Consider the following 14,706-nt stretch of genomic DNA (forward strand, 5'->3'; position numbering starts at 1 on the left):
TGAACTTCAACATACAGAAAATTTATATAAGCTAAAATTTTAAAGATATTCGACTCATGGATATAATTTAAAAAAAGAAGTGACTTTTTATGCTCATTGTGATATAAATAAAATTGATTTTAACCAAATTTAAATCAACAGAATGTGCATTTGTTTATAAATAGTAGGGGTAATAGGAAGGAAATTTTTCTCGCTATACCGAGAGACAGAGCCCTCATTATAGAGAAGGTCGTTATAGCGAGATTTGAGTGTACTTTCAGTTAGTATCAGACCTAACCCCGCTTGCCTTAGCTCATGCGCGGTACGCGACCAATGGCAAGATACTTACATTCCTATTGGTTCCCTGGTTAAAAAACCGGACAGATTTCGGACTAATCCGAAATTTGTCCGAAGTCAGGTTTTTGTCACCCGAAATTAATCTGAATAAATCCGAACTCTATACGGTTTGTGAACAACTAGTAAATCCGGAGTTGGTCTGATGAAGTCCGACATTCATCAGTTAATTTTAACTAGTGAATCCGGAATTAGTCCGAAACAGTCAAAATTTAGTCCGGACAATTTAGTGAATGTTAATAAAAAAATAATTATACAAGTTACACATATTAATTATTATTACTTTATGGTACATTCAACATATTTTTCGATTTACCTATCGCAATTTTATTTACATTAACTTAAAATTTCTAACACTTGGGGATTCGAACCTACACCTATCTAACATTATATCACACCGAAATCGAATACACTAACCACTATACCACGCTCGCATGGGAGTTTAAATTCATAATAGAATTTATCAAGTGCCACGAAAAGAAATGACAAAAAACTAATGCATCAGTGTTAATTATAATATTAAAAAAGATAACTAATAATACTAGTGTAAAATCAAATTGACTGCAAAAGCAAATATTTTATTTACCATAAGTAAATACCCTGAATAAAAAGTCGGACAGATTTCGGACTAATCCGGAGTTTGTCCGCAACAGTACGATTTATTGTGGAGTTTTTCACCCTGAATTAAGTTTAAAATCAATACCGTTTTTTATAACTATTGAATCCGTAATTAGTCCGATTTAGTCCGAAGTTAGTCAGATTATATGCAACTAATAAATGCAGAAGTAATCCGATTGGTTTAACCAGTGAATCCGCAGCTAATCCGAAACAGTCTGCTTATCGTCAGGTTTTCGTCACTCAGAATTAGTTCAGATAAATCCAAACTCAATAGGTTTGTGTATAACCAGTGAATCTGGAATTAGTACGATCTAGTCTGAAGTTAGTCTGGTAATACGCAACTTGCAAATACTCCGATTACGTCTGGAATTAATCTGGTTATGGTCAGATATTTGTCATACGAAATTATAATTATAGTTTGAATTTATCTGACCAAAATCATTCCGGATTAAGCCTTTGAATTGGATTGAATATGGATTGTTTTGGACTGTCTGTGGATTGTATATATATGTTTACAAATTCCATATTATTATAAGACTTCTTTTGGACTGGGGTGTTTTGATCGGATATTATTCGGATTGCCGCTGACTATTACCGGATTCTTTGCATACATATTTCGGATTGTTTAGTATTTGTTTCGGATTATGCCTTTTAATTGGATTAAATCCGGATTATTTTAGACAATTTTCGGATACTTAGCATACATATTTCGGATTATGTCTTTCAATTGGATCAAATCTCAATCGTTGCAGACAATTGAGTCTCCGGATCTTAAAAGGGCACTTTTGCCATTTAAAATCAATGCTGCAAGTGTCCTTTTAAGATCCGGAGCCTCAATTTCCGAATTCGTTGCATACAGTTTTCGGATTGTTTCGTACTTGTTTCGGAATAGGATTTTGCAACACTTAATTTCAAATTGTTGCGGACTATATCAGATTTCTTGCATACAGAGTTCGGATTGGTTCGGACATTTTACGGATTAAGTTTTTTTAACTAGATTAAATTCGAATTGTTGCGGACTGATTCCGTATTCTTTACATATTGATTTCTGATAATTCCGTACATATTTTAGAAGAATTCTTCACCGGTCATAAATTCGGATTGTTGCGGACTAATTACGGACTGAATTCGTAGACATTCAGGATTACATCGGAGTGTTTTCGGATTCAGGTTTTCGTTCCGATTAATATCAGACTAATGCGGATCATTTTCGGACCTTTTTTGTACAATTTTCGGACTAATCCGTAATAATCTGTCCGTATTTAATCCGGAATTAGTCCGAAATTTTTACCAGGGTTGAGTTCAAACAAAACCAGCCAATCATGTCAATTTATCAAATTGCGTCACCAATATAAGTTATGCCTACACTGAAAAAAATTTGGGTGTGCAGCTGCACCAGCTAGTGACGCAGCATTCCCAAAAAGAGTATATATGTGACCTGGACAGTGGAAAGGGACCTAACGTGCGAAAACAAGTTTTCGAGAAAACAACAGTTAAAGTTTAACTTAGAAAAACCCTTGTAACTTTTTCAAATATTAATTTTTTTTAATCAATTTAGGCTTATTTTCTTCACCGTGAATCACAGTATCAAAATAAAAAACATACAAGTAATGAAAAATTGTTTTTAATAATTGTTTATATAAATTAATAACAAACTCCATAGAAAAAATAATCTAAGTTTTCTAACTAGCAACAATAAGTATAAAACAAACAAACATAGAAAAAATAATCTAAGTTTTCTAACTAGCAACAATAAGTATAAATAAGTGACACATGTTTGTAAGGGTTTTCGAGGCCGCTGTTTACGAATATGATGTTAAATTGACAATTTGACAGTTGACAGCTGTCAACTTCTCTAAAAAGTGATCGTTTTTTGTAAAAAAGACAGTAATAAGGTTTTTGAGGTCGCTGATTACGAATATGATATCAAATTTGAATTTTAACTTTCGACAGTTGTCAAAGAAACTGTCAACTTTTCTAAATAATAAAAAATTATCGTCTTTGTTATTTTAATTTGTATAATAACAAAAAATCAGTTTTTTCGTGTTTTTACTCTTGTTTCTTTTGACTTTAAAAATTTTTTTTAAAAACTTCTAATCAACTTATGATTTTTTGGTTTTCACCATCTTAAAGAGCGTTTCAAACCCTATCCGAATCAACAAAAAAGTAAAAAATGATTTTTTGACACGTAAGGTCCCTTTTCATAGACCAGGTCACATATGCTGACCTGTGTTTGGGTACGCTGCGTACCTACTGTTAGTGCACAGGTGACCCACAGTGGTAGAGATGCAAGCCCATCAGACTGGGGCAACAGTCTGTGGGACATCTGCGTACCCCTTGTGGGTGCGCTGCGATCCCACAAAGCGAGTATCAGTGCTCTTACAAGTAAGAGAAAGCAGCGCCACCATGGCTGAGACGTCTCGGCGCTCAAATTTTTTTCAGTGTACCAAAGTACAAATAAACACGACACTTCGTGTTGAATTGCGTGACCCATATTTAAATAAGTGAGGTTTCAGTGTATTGTGTTCTTAAAAAGGCAATTCACATGGAGAAAACATTTTATAAAACACTATTTAAACGCACTTTGTTCGAATTTCTTCGACAGGGTAAAAACTGATATATCTTGGTGCACAAATTCATTAAAAGAATTATAAACATTTTAAGATGTACATGAGCACTATTAATACAATAATGGATAATTTGAAAAAATACTCTGTATATGTATATATATAATTATAGCAAAACTATCTCTGAAAATGATTACATAATTCTTATCTGTCAATTTCAACCTCTGGACCCACTGGATTGGTACATATGAGAAAATTGACCTAAAAACATAAAAGTTAAACTTCAGCTATGTACTCTCTATGTAGTTCTAACAGTCATAATTAATTTGTTTATAGACTCTACTAACTGCTGTATCACATAATCGTAAAAAAAATCAATTCGCAACTTGTGGTGAAGTGTGTCATCTTTGGGATTCAAGTAAAAGTAAACCAATTAAATCTTTTAAATGGTGCGTGGACAGTCTGCATGACGTTAAATTTAATCCTGTTCAAACGAATTTATTAGGTATTTTATTATTTATTTTTAAAATTTATTATTTTGTGATGTTTTAACATATATTAACAGTATTTAATTTCATTTTAGCGGTTTGCTCATCTGATCGAAGTATAATTTTATACGATACAAGAGAAGTAGGTCCTTTACGTAAAGTAATTATGTCATTGCGTTCGAATAAACTTTGTTGGAATCCAATGGAGGTATATACATTCACTTGTGCGAATGAGGATTACAAGTATGTAAAAACAATTAGTTTACTTTTTATATTTAAGTCATACAAATCATAAGTTTTTTGGCCCAAAAACATACCAATCTTGAAATAACGTTTTTTTATAAAAAACAAATGATATATGTGGACGTCCACATGAAAAGGGCCCATATTGTCAGTTCTAGTTTTCGAGATAATCGCAATTTAGTAATTTTGGAGCAAAATTTTAATTTTTAAAAATTTTTTATTATCAATCTACATGTTTTGACAAGTCGAATCAAGCGGTTTTCATTAATTTATCGATAATTTAACTGCTTGATTTCATTGGTTCTTTAGAAAAAAGAAAAGTGCCCATTTTGTCGGTCATTTGCAAAAGTAATCCGTATTTTAAAAATGGAGGTGTGGAAAAATTAAAAACCTCTTGATTTTTCATCTCTAAGGTGTCCTAGACTGTAAACAATTCTTATCTGAATAACTTCCCAGAAGAACCAGAGATATTGATGTTAGAGTCTTTTTTTCGTAATTGTCGAAATGAAAATTTGGATATTGCGTCAATTTTTTCATAATAGAGACACCCGGTAAGAAGAGAGGAATTGAAAAGAATTCAGAAGTTCATTTCTTTTGAATGGTCGAATTTCCAAAATAATCCAATTTCTCTGTGGAGCAAGGTAAAGTAGCAAAATCTATTATTCTTAATTGACTTCACCAAAATATGAAACGCGCATTCAAAAGAGTGAGAGAGTACATTAAATCAGTAGAAATTTCTATTCCACTGAATTGCATTACTATCACTCAATATTTCACTTGAAAAAAAGGTTAGGTTTTGAAAACTTAACATTAAACATTGAACACTTGAAAATTTCTTTCATTTATTTCAATAAGAGAATTTTTTTATTTTATCGTAAGCACTGTGCGTTTTTAACCATATTTTCACTAGTTTTAATATTTCATTTTAATAATTTAGCACTGAAATCACAATGAAATTCACACGACGCGAAAAATAGCTGTCACTGCGTTTTATTTTAAGACAATAACTAGAGGAGCTCCTACAAATAATTGGAAAGATTAGGCTTTTTCAAATTGTTTGCCAAAAGTTCTATTCCTTTTAATGCGTTTCTAAAATTCGAAGCAGTCAATTGAAAAGAATAAACAATTTCTATTCATTTGAATTGACTACGTAGAATCGCTTAAAGTCGATTGAAAAGAATAGCTATTTCTTATTTTTTTCAATTCGCTTCTCAGGCGGAAATTTCCCACTGGCAGGGTACCGCGCCTGTACAGACGTCGGTAAGACTGTACTGGCATGGATCCGCCTGACGACCGGAGCTGTGCAGACATTGTACTGGAACCTGACAATTTGTTGTAGTGGCTGCGCGCCTGGCTCGGTACAGATTTGATGCCGCCGAACAACCGGCGTTGTACCGGCATTCGTCCGTCTGGCAACCAGGACGGGCCAAATTTTGTTCCGAAACATGACTTTCTACTGGCGTTCTACTGGCATTCGTCCGCCTAGCAAGCGACGCGGGCAAAATTATATTCTCTATTGAAAAAAAAAAATATTTAATTAACTATGCATGGTGCATGTTAATTAACATTTATTTATAGATCGTTTGAAGCATTTTTTACACATTTTACATTTTTTTTACACATTAAAATTATAAACGCTCGCAGTGGGATACGAAGCCCAAGCCTATCCTAATCTACGCATCGAAGTCTAATACGCTAACCACTACGCTATTCGCTCGCTTGCGGATGTGAGAAAAATAACGCCAATATACAATACCGCTAAACAAAAACTTATATATAAAGTGAATAATAATTTTTACTCAAATATTTTTCAATATTTTAGCATTTTATTTATATTATGCAAATAAATTTAAAGTTTTATTATATTTTTATTCAATCTTCAATCTTTTTAATATTTATCTTTATTTTATTATTTAGGAATAATTAGTTGAACACTTCACTTTATAACTATTCGAAATCAATACAAAATTAACTAAAATAAACATTTGTAATTTACTGCGTTTCATTTATACTTTATAAATGTTTTTAAAAAAGAGAAAAAGATGAATGTAATTAATTTGAAAGAAATATTAAATATTAATTAACATTCACCTTGCATAGTTAATTAAACATTTCTTTTATTTGAATTTTTAATAAAGAATATAATTTGGCCCGCGCTGGTTGCTAGACGGACGAATGCCAGTACAACGCCGGGTGTTTGGCGGCATCAAATCTGTACCGAGCCAGGCGCGCAGCCACTACAATTATTTATTGATTTATTATCAATAAATAAACAAATAAGTAATATTAAATAAATCCAATCAAAATTTAATATTACTTATAATTTATTTATAATAAGTCAATAAATAAGTAAGTAAATTAAATTAATTAATATATTAATAATAAGATAAATTATATAGTTCTCAGTCGGTAGAATGCCTGTACCGCTCGGGTCGTTAGACGGACGATTGCCAGTACAACGCCGGTTGCGAGGTGGTATAAATTTTGATCAGGCGGTCGGATCAAATCTTGTACCGCACCTGTACTGTCGACAGTAGAAAGACTGTACCGAAAGTCGGATCCGACTTTGTACTGCGCCAGCAGAAATTCTAATCCGAATCGGTACAGACTGCCTGCACTGGCATTGACTCTCCAATTCAACCGGCGCGGGCGCTAGACGGTTGGACGATCCGGTATTCGTCCGACTTTTCCGCCTGGGTTTTACAAGATTTACTTTGTCGATTCAAAAGGATAGGATTCTGTATTTTTTTTGAACGTTAAGAAGCAGAAAAATTTTGCGCATTCAAAAAAATAGAAACTCTGGATTCTTTTTTATCATCTCATTGACACGAGCAATAGAGAGGAATTAATTTTTCTGATATTTTGCTGTTCACAGAGGAATTGGGTTTTTTTTGGAAATTCGCCTATTCAGAAAGATTAAAAAAACCTCGTTTAACAGAATATTTCTGGAAATTTAATCTTTTTCTATTCCTCGCTTCTTACCGGGTTCTCTTGACAACATTTTCTACATGCTAAGCTAGAAGAGTCACCGGGCTGCCCAAAATTAATCCGGAAAAATCCGAACTCTATACGGTTTATTAACAACTAGTGAATCCGGAGTTGGTACGATGAAGTCTGAAATTAATCAGTTAATTTTAACTAGTGAATCCAGAATTTATCCGAAATAGTGCGGTTTATTGTCAGGTTATACGATTTGTATACAACTAGTGAATCCGGAATTAGCCTGAAACAGTCAAAAATTAGTCCGGACAATTTAGTGAATGTTAATAAAAAAATAATTATACAAGTTACCAATGACACAAATCTTCTTAATTACCTAAATCCAAAATATTTTTTAATCTATGCAGAAACGCGGTTGCAAAATGGGAAATACAAAAGCAACAAAAGTAATGTAATGACAGGCGGCAAGACGTTTGTTACAGCCATTTGCCATTAGAGGGCAGAAGCATGCAGGGAGAGTAAAGGCTCAGCTGTTAAAATTATTCGCATTACATTACTCTGGCCTTTCCCATTTTGCAATCGCGTTTCTTCAAGAATTAAAAAAATATTTTGGATTTAGGTAATTAAGAAGATTTGTGTCAATGGTTTGGATTCAGATTTTGCAAAAAGTGCTTGTGTGCATAGAAAAACGGGGCGGTATTAATGTTACACAAATAAACTCTACACAAGAAAATTCTACACCGCTAACTGCCCCAGATAACAATCATGCGTCGCACTTTGTCGCACTTCGGGCGAAGGACATGCGAGTCACGCGGTGCGTACATAATGAGACGCATTTAGCAGTCACTCGTTCTGATTTTGTTGCACTTTAGGCACATGACGTGCGAGTTACACCGTGCTTGCTCAATGAGACACATTTTGCTGTCGCTCGTGCTAATTTTGTAGCATGCGTGAGGGCATAAACGTAATACTTTGAAATGAGGGGTTGATAGTAAAAGTGGTAATTGGTGGATTCCACGTCAGTTCAACACTTATTTTCATGACTTGTTGGGATTTATTTAATTAAAAATCCGTTTTTGAAAAAAAATTATCTTTGATTTTTTTCAAAATTTTACTAAATGTTAAGGCAAATATGCTTTACATGTCCTGTAAGTTTTATCTTGGGATCTCAAAGGGATTCGGAGTAAAAAAATAAAACGTAACCACAAATTACGAACATGTATGGGGCAAAATTCCTCATCTGCCCAGGTAAAAAAATGAATTTTCTCTAAACTTTGCTAAAATGTTACTATTATTAGTAGAAGTACAAATATTAATTTTTTTTGAATTTGATAATAGTATATTTCGTAACGAGTGCGAGCAGTTGTCAATTTTTGAATGAGCACTTTTTTGGAACAAACTGTAGGCGAAGCGAACTGCTAGCACTAGTTACGAACGATATTTTTCATAACAAGGTGCAAAAAAGTGCCCTTTTTTGCACCGCGTTATGAAAAATATTTTTTGAGTTATGGAGTTTCAAAATTTTGATTTTTTTGAAAATATATTTTTTTCGATTTAATATATTTATAAGTAAAATTAATCAAATTTAAAGTATGAATAGTGATTATTAAAGGGGTTTTTACGGGCTATAAGCTGGTGATGAAAAAAAAAAATTGTTTTCTGTCAATTTGACCTTGAAATTTAAGGTCAAATTTTTAATTTCAATATACAGTAGAACCCGGTTAATACGATCCCGTTTAATACGATTTCCCGCTTAAGACGCTCATTTATGGTGGTCCCTGCAATTAAAGACATACATTTTATATCCCACCTAATATGTTCTCCCGCATAAGACGCATTCTTAGTGGGGTCCCTACAGAATCGGATTAACCAAGTTTTACTGAATCTCAAAATCGGTGTTTTTCGTTTTTTTGTAACGTATCGCAATCGAAAGCTTACTTTTTTTCATATGAGCCATGTAAAAATCAGAGTGGGACCATGGAACTTTTTGAAGAAATTAATTATAAATCATCATTTTCTATGTAAAATAATGATAAATTATTATTTTCCTCAAAAATTCTCATGGTCCCACCCTGATTTTTACATGGCTCATAGAAAAAAGGTCACCAGCTTATAGCCCGTGAAACCCCCTTTAAAAATCACTATTTATACTTTAAATTTGATTAATTTTACTTATAAATATATTGAATTGAAAAAAATATATTTTCAAAAAAATCAAAATTTTGAAACTCCATAACTCAAAAAATATTTCACCAAATTCAAAAAAAATTAATATTCACACTTCTACTAATAATAGTATGTTAATAGAAGGGATGAAAAGACATTCTAATAGAAACCAATTTCCCTTTCAATTTTTCTTAAATTCAAAGGTTAAAAACACTGATAGAGTGTACCAGTGGGAAAATAAAGCCAAGAATTAATACATTTCAATAAGAACAGTTTATTTTAAACACTTTGATTATTTTCAACACGTTTAACAAAAGTTGTTTGATTAAAGAGATATTCGATATATTTTAGATTTGTTAAGAAAGATTGATTTTATTATAGTTAGGGGCCGTCCATAAACCACGTGGACAATTTTTCACCAATTGTCCACGTGGATATTGCAAATTAAAAAATAAGTTTTTTTTACTCCTGTATGTTAAAAAATAAAAAAGATTATTTTTGAACATATTTCAAAGCAAGAATGTCAGTAAAGTCAGGGAAATGTCAGGAAAAAATTTTTTGTCAGGGAAATTAAGAAAATTGCGACAAAATACCACAATTTTTAGTAAAAAAAAGTACAAGTTATTTTGATTTTTATAATGTGAAAAATAACTATAAACAAATCTTTTTGAATAGTTGAAATTTTGTAAAATTTAATTGAAAATAATTAATTTATTTCAAGTCTTTTGTTACAATTTTTGTAGAATAAAAAATCTTTAAAGGTAAATTAAAAAATGAAAATTAATGAAAATTAGCTTCTAATTTTTTAAAATTCAATATTCTCAATTACACATTTTCAAAAATTCAAATATATACAAAAAAATAACATTTTAAAATTATTTTTAACATTTTAGAGGAAACAATCATGTTAAAAATTTTTAATTAAAATTTATCAATCAAATTCAAAAATAATTTTAAAATATAACAGAATTTTAGAAGAACTTTCGGAAAATTATTTAAATTAATTGATTTAGAAGCGAAGGTTTAGTTGCCCAGTAAAAAAAAGTATTGGAAGAGAGCGAATAGTATTGGCGGTGAGTTTCTGCCAATACGTTTTCGCGTGAAAACCGTATTGGCAGAAACTCACCGACAATACTATTCGCTCTCTTTCAATACTTTTTTTTTACTGGGTGGAAATTGTAGAAAATAATTGAATTCAGGAAGGGTTATAATTGTCATTTTAAAAAATAATTAAAATCATAAATTTTACTCATTTTCCGTAAACATTCATATTTTCCTGTAAAAAGAATTTTGTCAGGTAAATTAATTTTAATATCAGTAAATTGTCAGGGAAATTGATTAACTGAAACTTATGATCATCCTGATTAAAGGGGCTTGTATAACTCCTCCGTTCTGAGTATATTCAGAAACGTCCAGCGTTTTGATTGGCTATCCTCATAGAGAATTTCCAAAACATTAAATTTTTTGGAAATTCTCTATGAGCATAGCCAATCAAAACGCTGGACGTTTCTGATATACTTAGAACATAAATAAATAAATAAAACTTAAAACATAAACTTGATGTTCACACAAATCAAGCCCGACCTTGATTTGTTTTTCTCATCTAGAAAAACTTTTCAATCTGCTTTTGATACACTGAAAAAAATACATGAGACATTTTCAACTACATCCCCTTAGTAGAGTAAAAAGTAATAAAACGAACTACTTTTTTAGTTAGTCTGGCTACTTTTGATACTTATTTTAACTGTTTTATGTAGTTAAAAATTATTAATTAAATTAATGTAATTTTACAGTTAACTTTGTAACTGCAGGTATGTTATAGAAATGACTACAGAAAGTAGTAGATTCTACTACTTAAAGTAGTTTGATATACTAATTTTGTAGTAGTTTTTACTTCTTCTAGGAGTTGAATTATTTTCCATGTAATTTATGTTATAGATTTTTATAGAAGATTATCAACTGTGAAAAGTTGTAAATGCAACTACTTTAAGTAGTAAAATTAACTACAGTTATCAGTTGAACTGTGTCAGGAATGCCTTTAAGTATTAAGCAACTCATCGAAGCGGGCGAGCGTGGTTAGGTGGTTGGGTTTTCGGTTTACGAATGTTAGGGTCGAGCGTTCAACTCCCGACGTTTAGAGATTTTTCTCCGTTAGGTATATAGACATTAAATAAATAAGGTATAGGTAAACAAAAGTGGGTAGGGGGAAATATAAAAAAATACAACTCGATAATATTTATAATAAATTATAAATAATTTTATTTTACCATTTTCAGTAGTTATTTTTTTACTGAGTTATCTTAGTAACTTTAACTACATATCAGCAGTTAATTCTACTGCAAAACTGTCATTGGTTCCTATTTAACTAAGAAAAGTAGTTAATGCAACTGTATTATCACTTCATTCAACTACATATCTGATAATTAATGTAAGTTCAAAATTATCTTTGGGGACTTATTGAACTAAGGAAAGTAGTTAAAAAGTAGTCAAATCTACTAAGAATTTTTTTCAGTGTACTTTTGAATACTTTGAACAGATTTTTTGTTTATAAAATTATATAATTATATTGTGAAAATATTTTAAAAGACGTTTTAATTGAAATTTTGAGGTTTTTACTTACTAACAATACCTAATATATCCCTGGACGGAAACTGGGGCAATCAGTGGACGGATACTAGGGCAAATGAATTTTATGTGGACGGAAATTGATCCATAAAAAGTATAATTTATATTAATTTATATGAATTAATTGTTCATACATTGAAAGCGACAAATTATTTTAAATAAAAAAAGACAGTATAAACTTTACTTTCTTTAAAAAATATTGCACACTTTAGAAGAAAAACCATTGTTTTCAAGGTATTATGTATGAGTTTAAGCCTTAGATGGACGGAAACCGGTACAACCACGGTATACAATCCACAGACGGTCCGAAACAATCCATATTCAATCCAATTCAAAGACTTAATCCGGAATAATTTTGGTATAATATTGAATTTGTATATTAAAAACAATTTGTATTAAATACAGATAAATTCAAACTATAAAATATACAGAGCTGGGTAAAATGATTCTTCATATCTATTTAAAATACAAAATGCCAAATAGGTTCATAAAATCTATTTAAAATGGAAAATGGTTTTCTGTTTCTTATTTAAAATGAAAAATGCAAAATGTGTATTTCAAATAGGTTAACATAAAATGCAAAATGGATTTTTTTTATTTTTATTATAAGATCTGGAGTATGTTGACAGTTTCAAAATAAAACTAATAATGAAATTTTATTCCTTTTTTAATATGTTTATTTGCTTTTAAAAGCGATTGCTTTTCAAAAATTTCGTTCCACATGGACCTTCTCTTGGGACGTAGAACCATTCCTGCATAGCTCGACAGGGGCAGATGGTGGGAGGGTTGTATTATACAGTACCGGTCAAAATTGTAAATCCACCCATTTTCAGGGGAATAAAAAAAATGTTTAAACATAAAATTTATGAAAACTAAAATTTTTTTCGGTATATGTTTATATTATTATTATTATTTTGCCTTTCTATGATTTAAAGTATATACCCACAATTCCTGAATCAGATTTAGAATTTCTAAGAAAAAAATTACACGTTAATGCCTATAAGTAATCCTCATTTTGTAGAAAATGACCTTTAAAATAAGATTAAGTTCATTAAAAAGCGTTCATTATTTTAGAAGTTATTCAAATTTTTGTAAAACATTGATAATGACGATTTTTTAAAAATATTTAAATAAGATACGGGCCAAATGACTTCTGTAAGGTCTTATTCTTTTCAAAATTTCATCAAGAACAATTATTTCCAAGCCATTAGAAAAACACCTGAAAATTCTTTAATAAATATTGAACTTTTCTAAAAACAGTTTTAAATTTTTTCCATATTCTAAATTCTTGAATAAATTTCGTAATAACTCTTGAAAAAAGTTTTTCCGTGTATTAAAAATTTTTTTTATTCGCCTAAAGATGGGTGGACTCACAATTTTGACCAATACTGTGTTTATAATAAAGTTCTTTGATAAAGCAATACCGACTCAGACTTGTGAAGCCTAAATTTTAATTGAAAGGTCGAAATACTAGCGGTGATTTAAAATGTGCATTACTATTGAATAGTATTGAAATTGAAAATGGAATTTTAAATGGAAAATAGGTTGGAAATCTATTTAAAATAGAAAATGCAAAATGGTTTTTTCATTTCTATTTGAAATAAAAAATAAAAAATGGCATTTTGCATTTCAAATAGGTATTTCAAATGGATTAATTTCAAATAGTTACCCAGCTCTGAACATAACCACAACTTCGTAATATCGCAACCATCAAAGTAGTAATAGTACAGACAATTTTTACAATGTCTGCAGATAAAATCTGTTAAATTATTTCCGTTTTTTACAGTGTAGTTAAGTAATTTACCTTGTACTTTACCGAAAAACTACGTAATTTACCTGAGGTATTTTACGCGTCCAACCCTGCTTTTAAGAGGGTTAATTTGCAAAGTTGCTAAAAAATAAGACACCTCTTCAAAAAGCATCATGTATTTTTGACCGGAAAACTCTACCGCCATGTACTTTGGTGCCCAGAAAACGAATCTTAAGTCCATTTTGCTCCATCGCGTCAGAATTTTTTCCGAACCTCAAAAAATATGCAAACTTTCGAGGGTATACTAATTTTTTGTAATTAATGGCTTTTGTAATCTCTGATAGCAAATCTGTTGTCAGATTTACAAAATTTCTTATGTCAAGTATAATGTATCGTATATTTTTTTAGATATCGAAAGTTTTGGCGTAACTGATTACAAATCTGAAATCTGATTCTAAAATTCAAAATGTCAGTTGTAAAATGTATAATTTTCCTTTAATATTATCGTAGCACAGTTTTCTTCAAAATATTGGTGTATCAATTTTTGAAGTGTACGTTTCTTAGAACATTATCCATTTGAACATCCAGCAAAAGTAATCTAGATGTTAATTCTCTGATTAACAGAGGGTTATCTAAAAAATCCTGTATCAAATCATGTTATTACCATTTCCCAATTTTCGCTTTTGAAATACCCATAAAATTTTCAACAATTGTTTTAAAATTAAGCCATGCGGCTTTCTCAGTTTTACTCATTTAGCTGACAAATATTTTAATTTTTTATTATCTTGAAACCTTATTAGTCCAGCGATATATTACCTGATTCATGTCGAGATACAATGATGTGCACTGTCGATTATTGTTTATTAGAACTCAGTTGTCGATAAACTGCTTGTACTCAGAAGAGGTATTGTACACTTTCCTTCTCCTCTGGTGAAACAACCGATTAGACGGGTTTTCTAGGCAAATGAGAATACTC

The 14,706-nt window shown here is 30.8% G+C and overlaps 1 protein-coding gene across 1 annotated transcript in view; it reads left to right on the top strand.

The window, feature by feature from the left end:
- The window catches only part of LOC122503293 (DDB1- and CUL4-associated factor 13), a 117,224-nt gene that overhangs the window by 44,024 nt on the left and 58,494 nt on the right, over positions 1–14,706 (top strand). The window contains exons 3-4 of the mRNA XM_043613773.1: positions 3,855–4,023; positions 4,102–4,249. Of these exons, the coding sequence (XP_043469708.1) occupies positions 3,855–4,023; positions 4,102–4,249 (317 nt within the window). The remainder of the gene's footprint in view (positions 1–3,854; positions 4,024–4,101; positions 4,250–14,706) is intronic.

Source organism: Leptopilina heterotoma, unplaced genomic scaffold (assembly GCF_015476425.1).
Source record: "Leptopilina heterotoma isolate Lh14 unplaced genomic scaffold, ASM1547642v1 Lhet_256, whole genome shotgun sequence".
NCBI classification, from domain to species: Eukaryota; Metazoa; Arthropoda; class Insecta; order Hymenoptera; family Figitidae; genus Leptopilina; species Leptopilina heterotoma.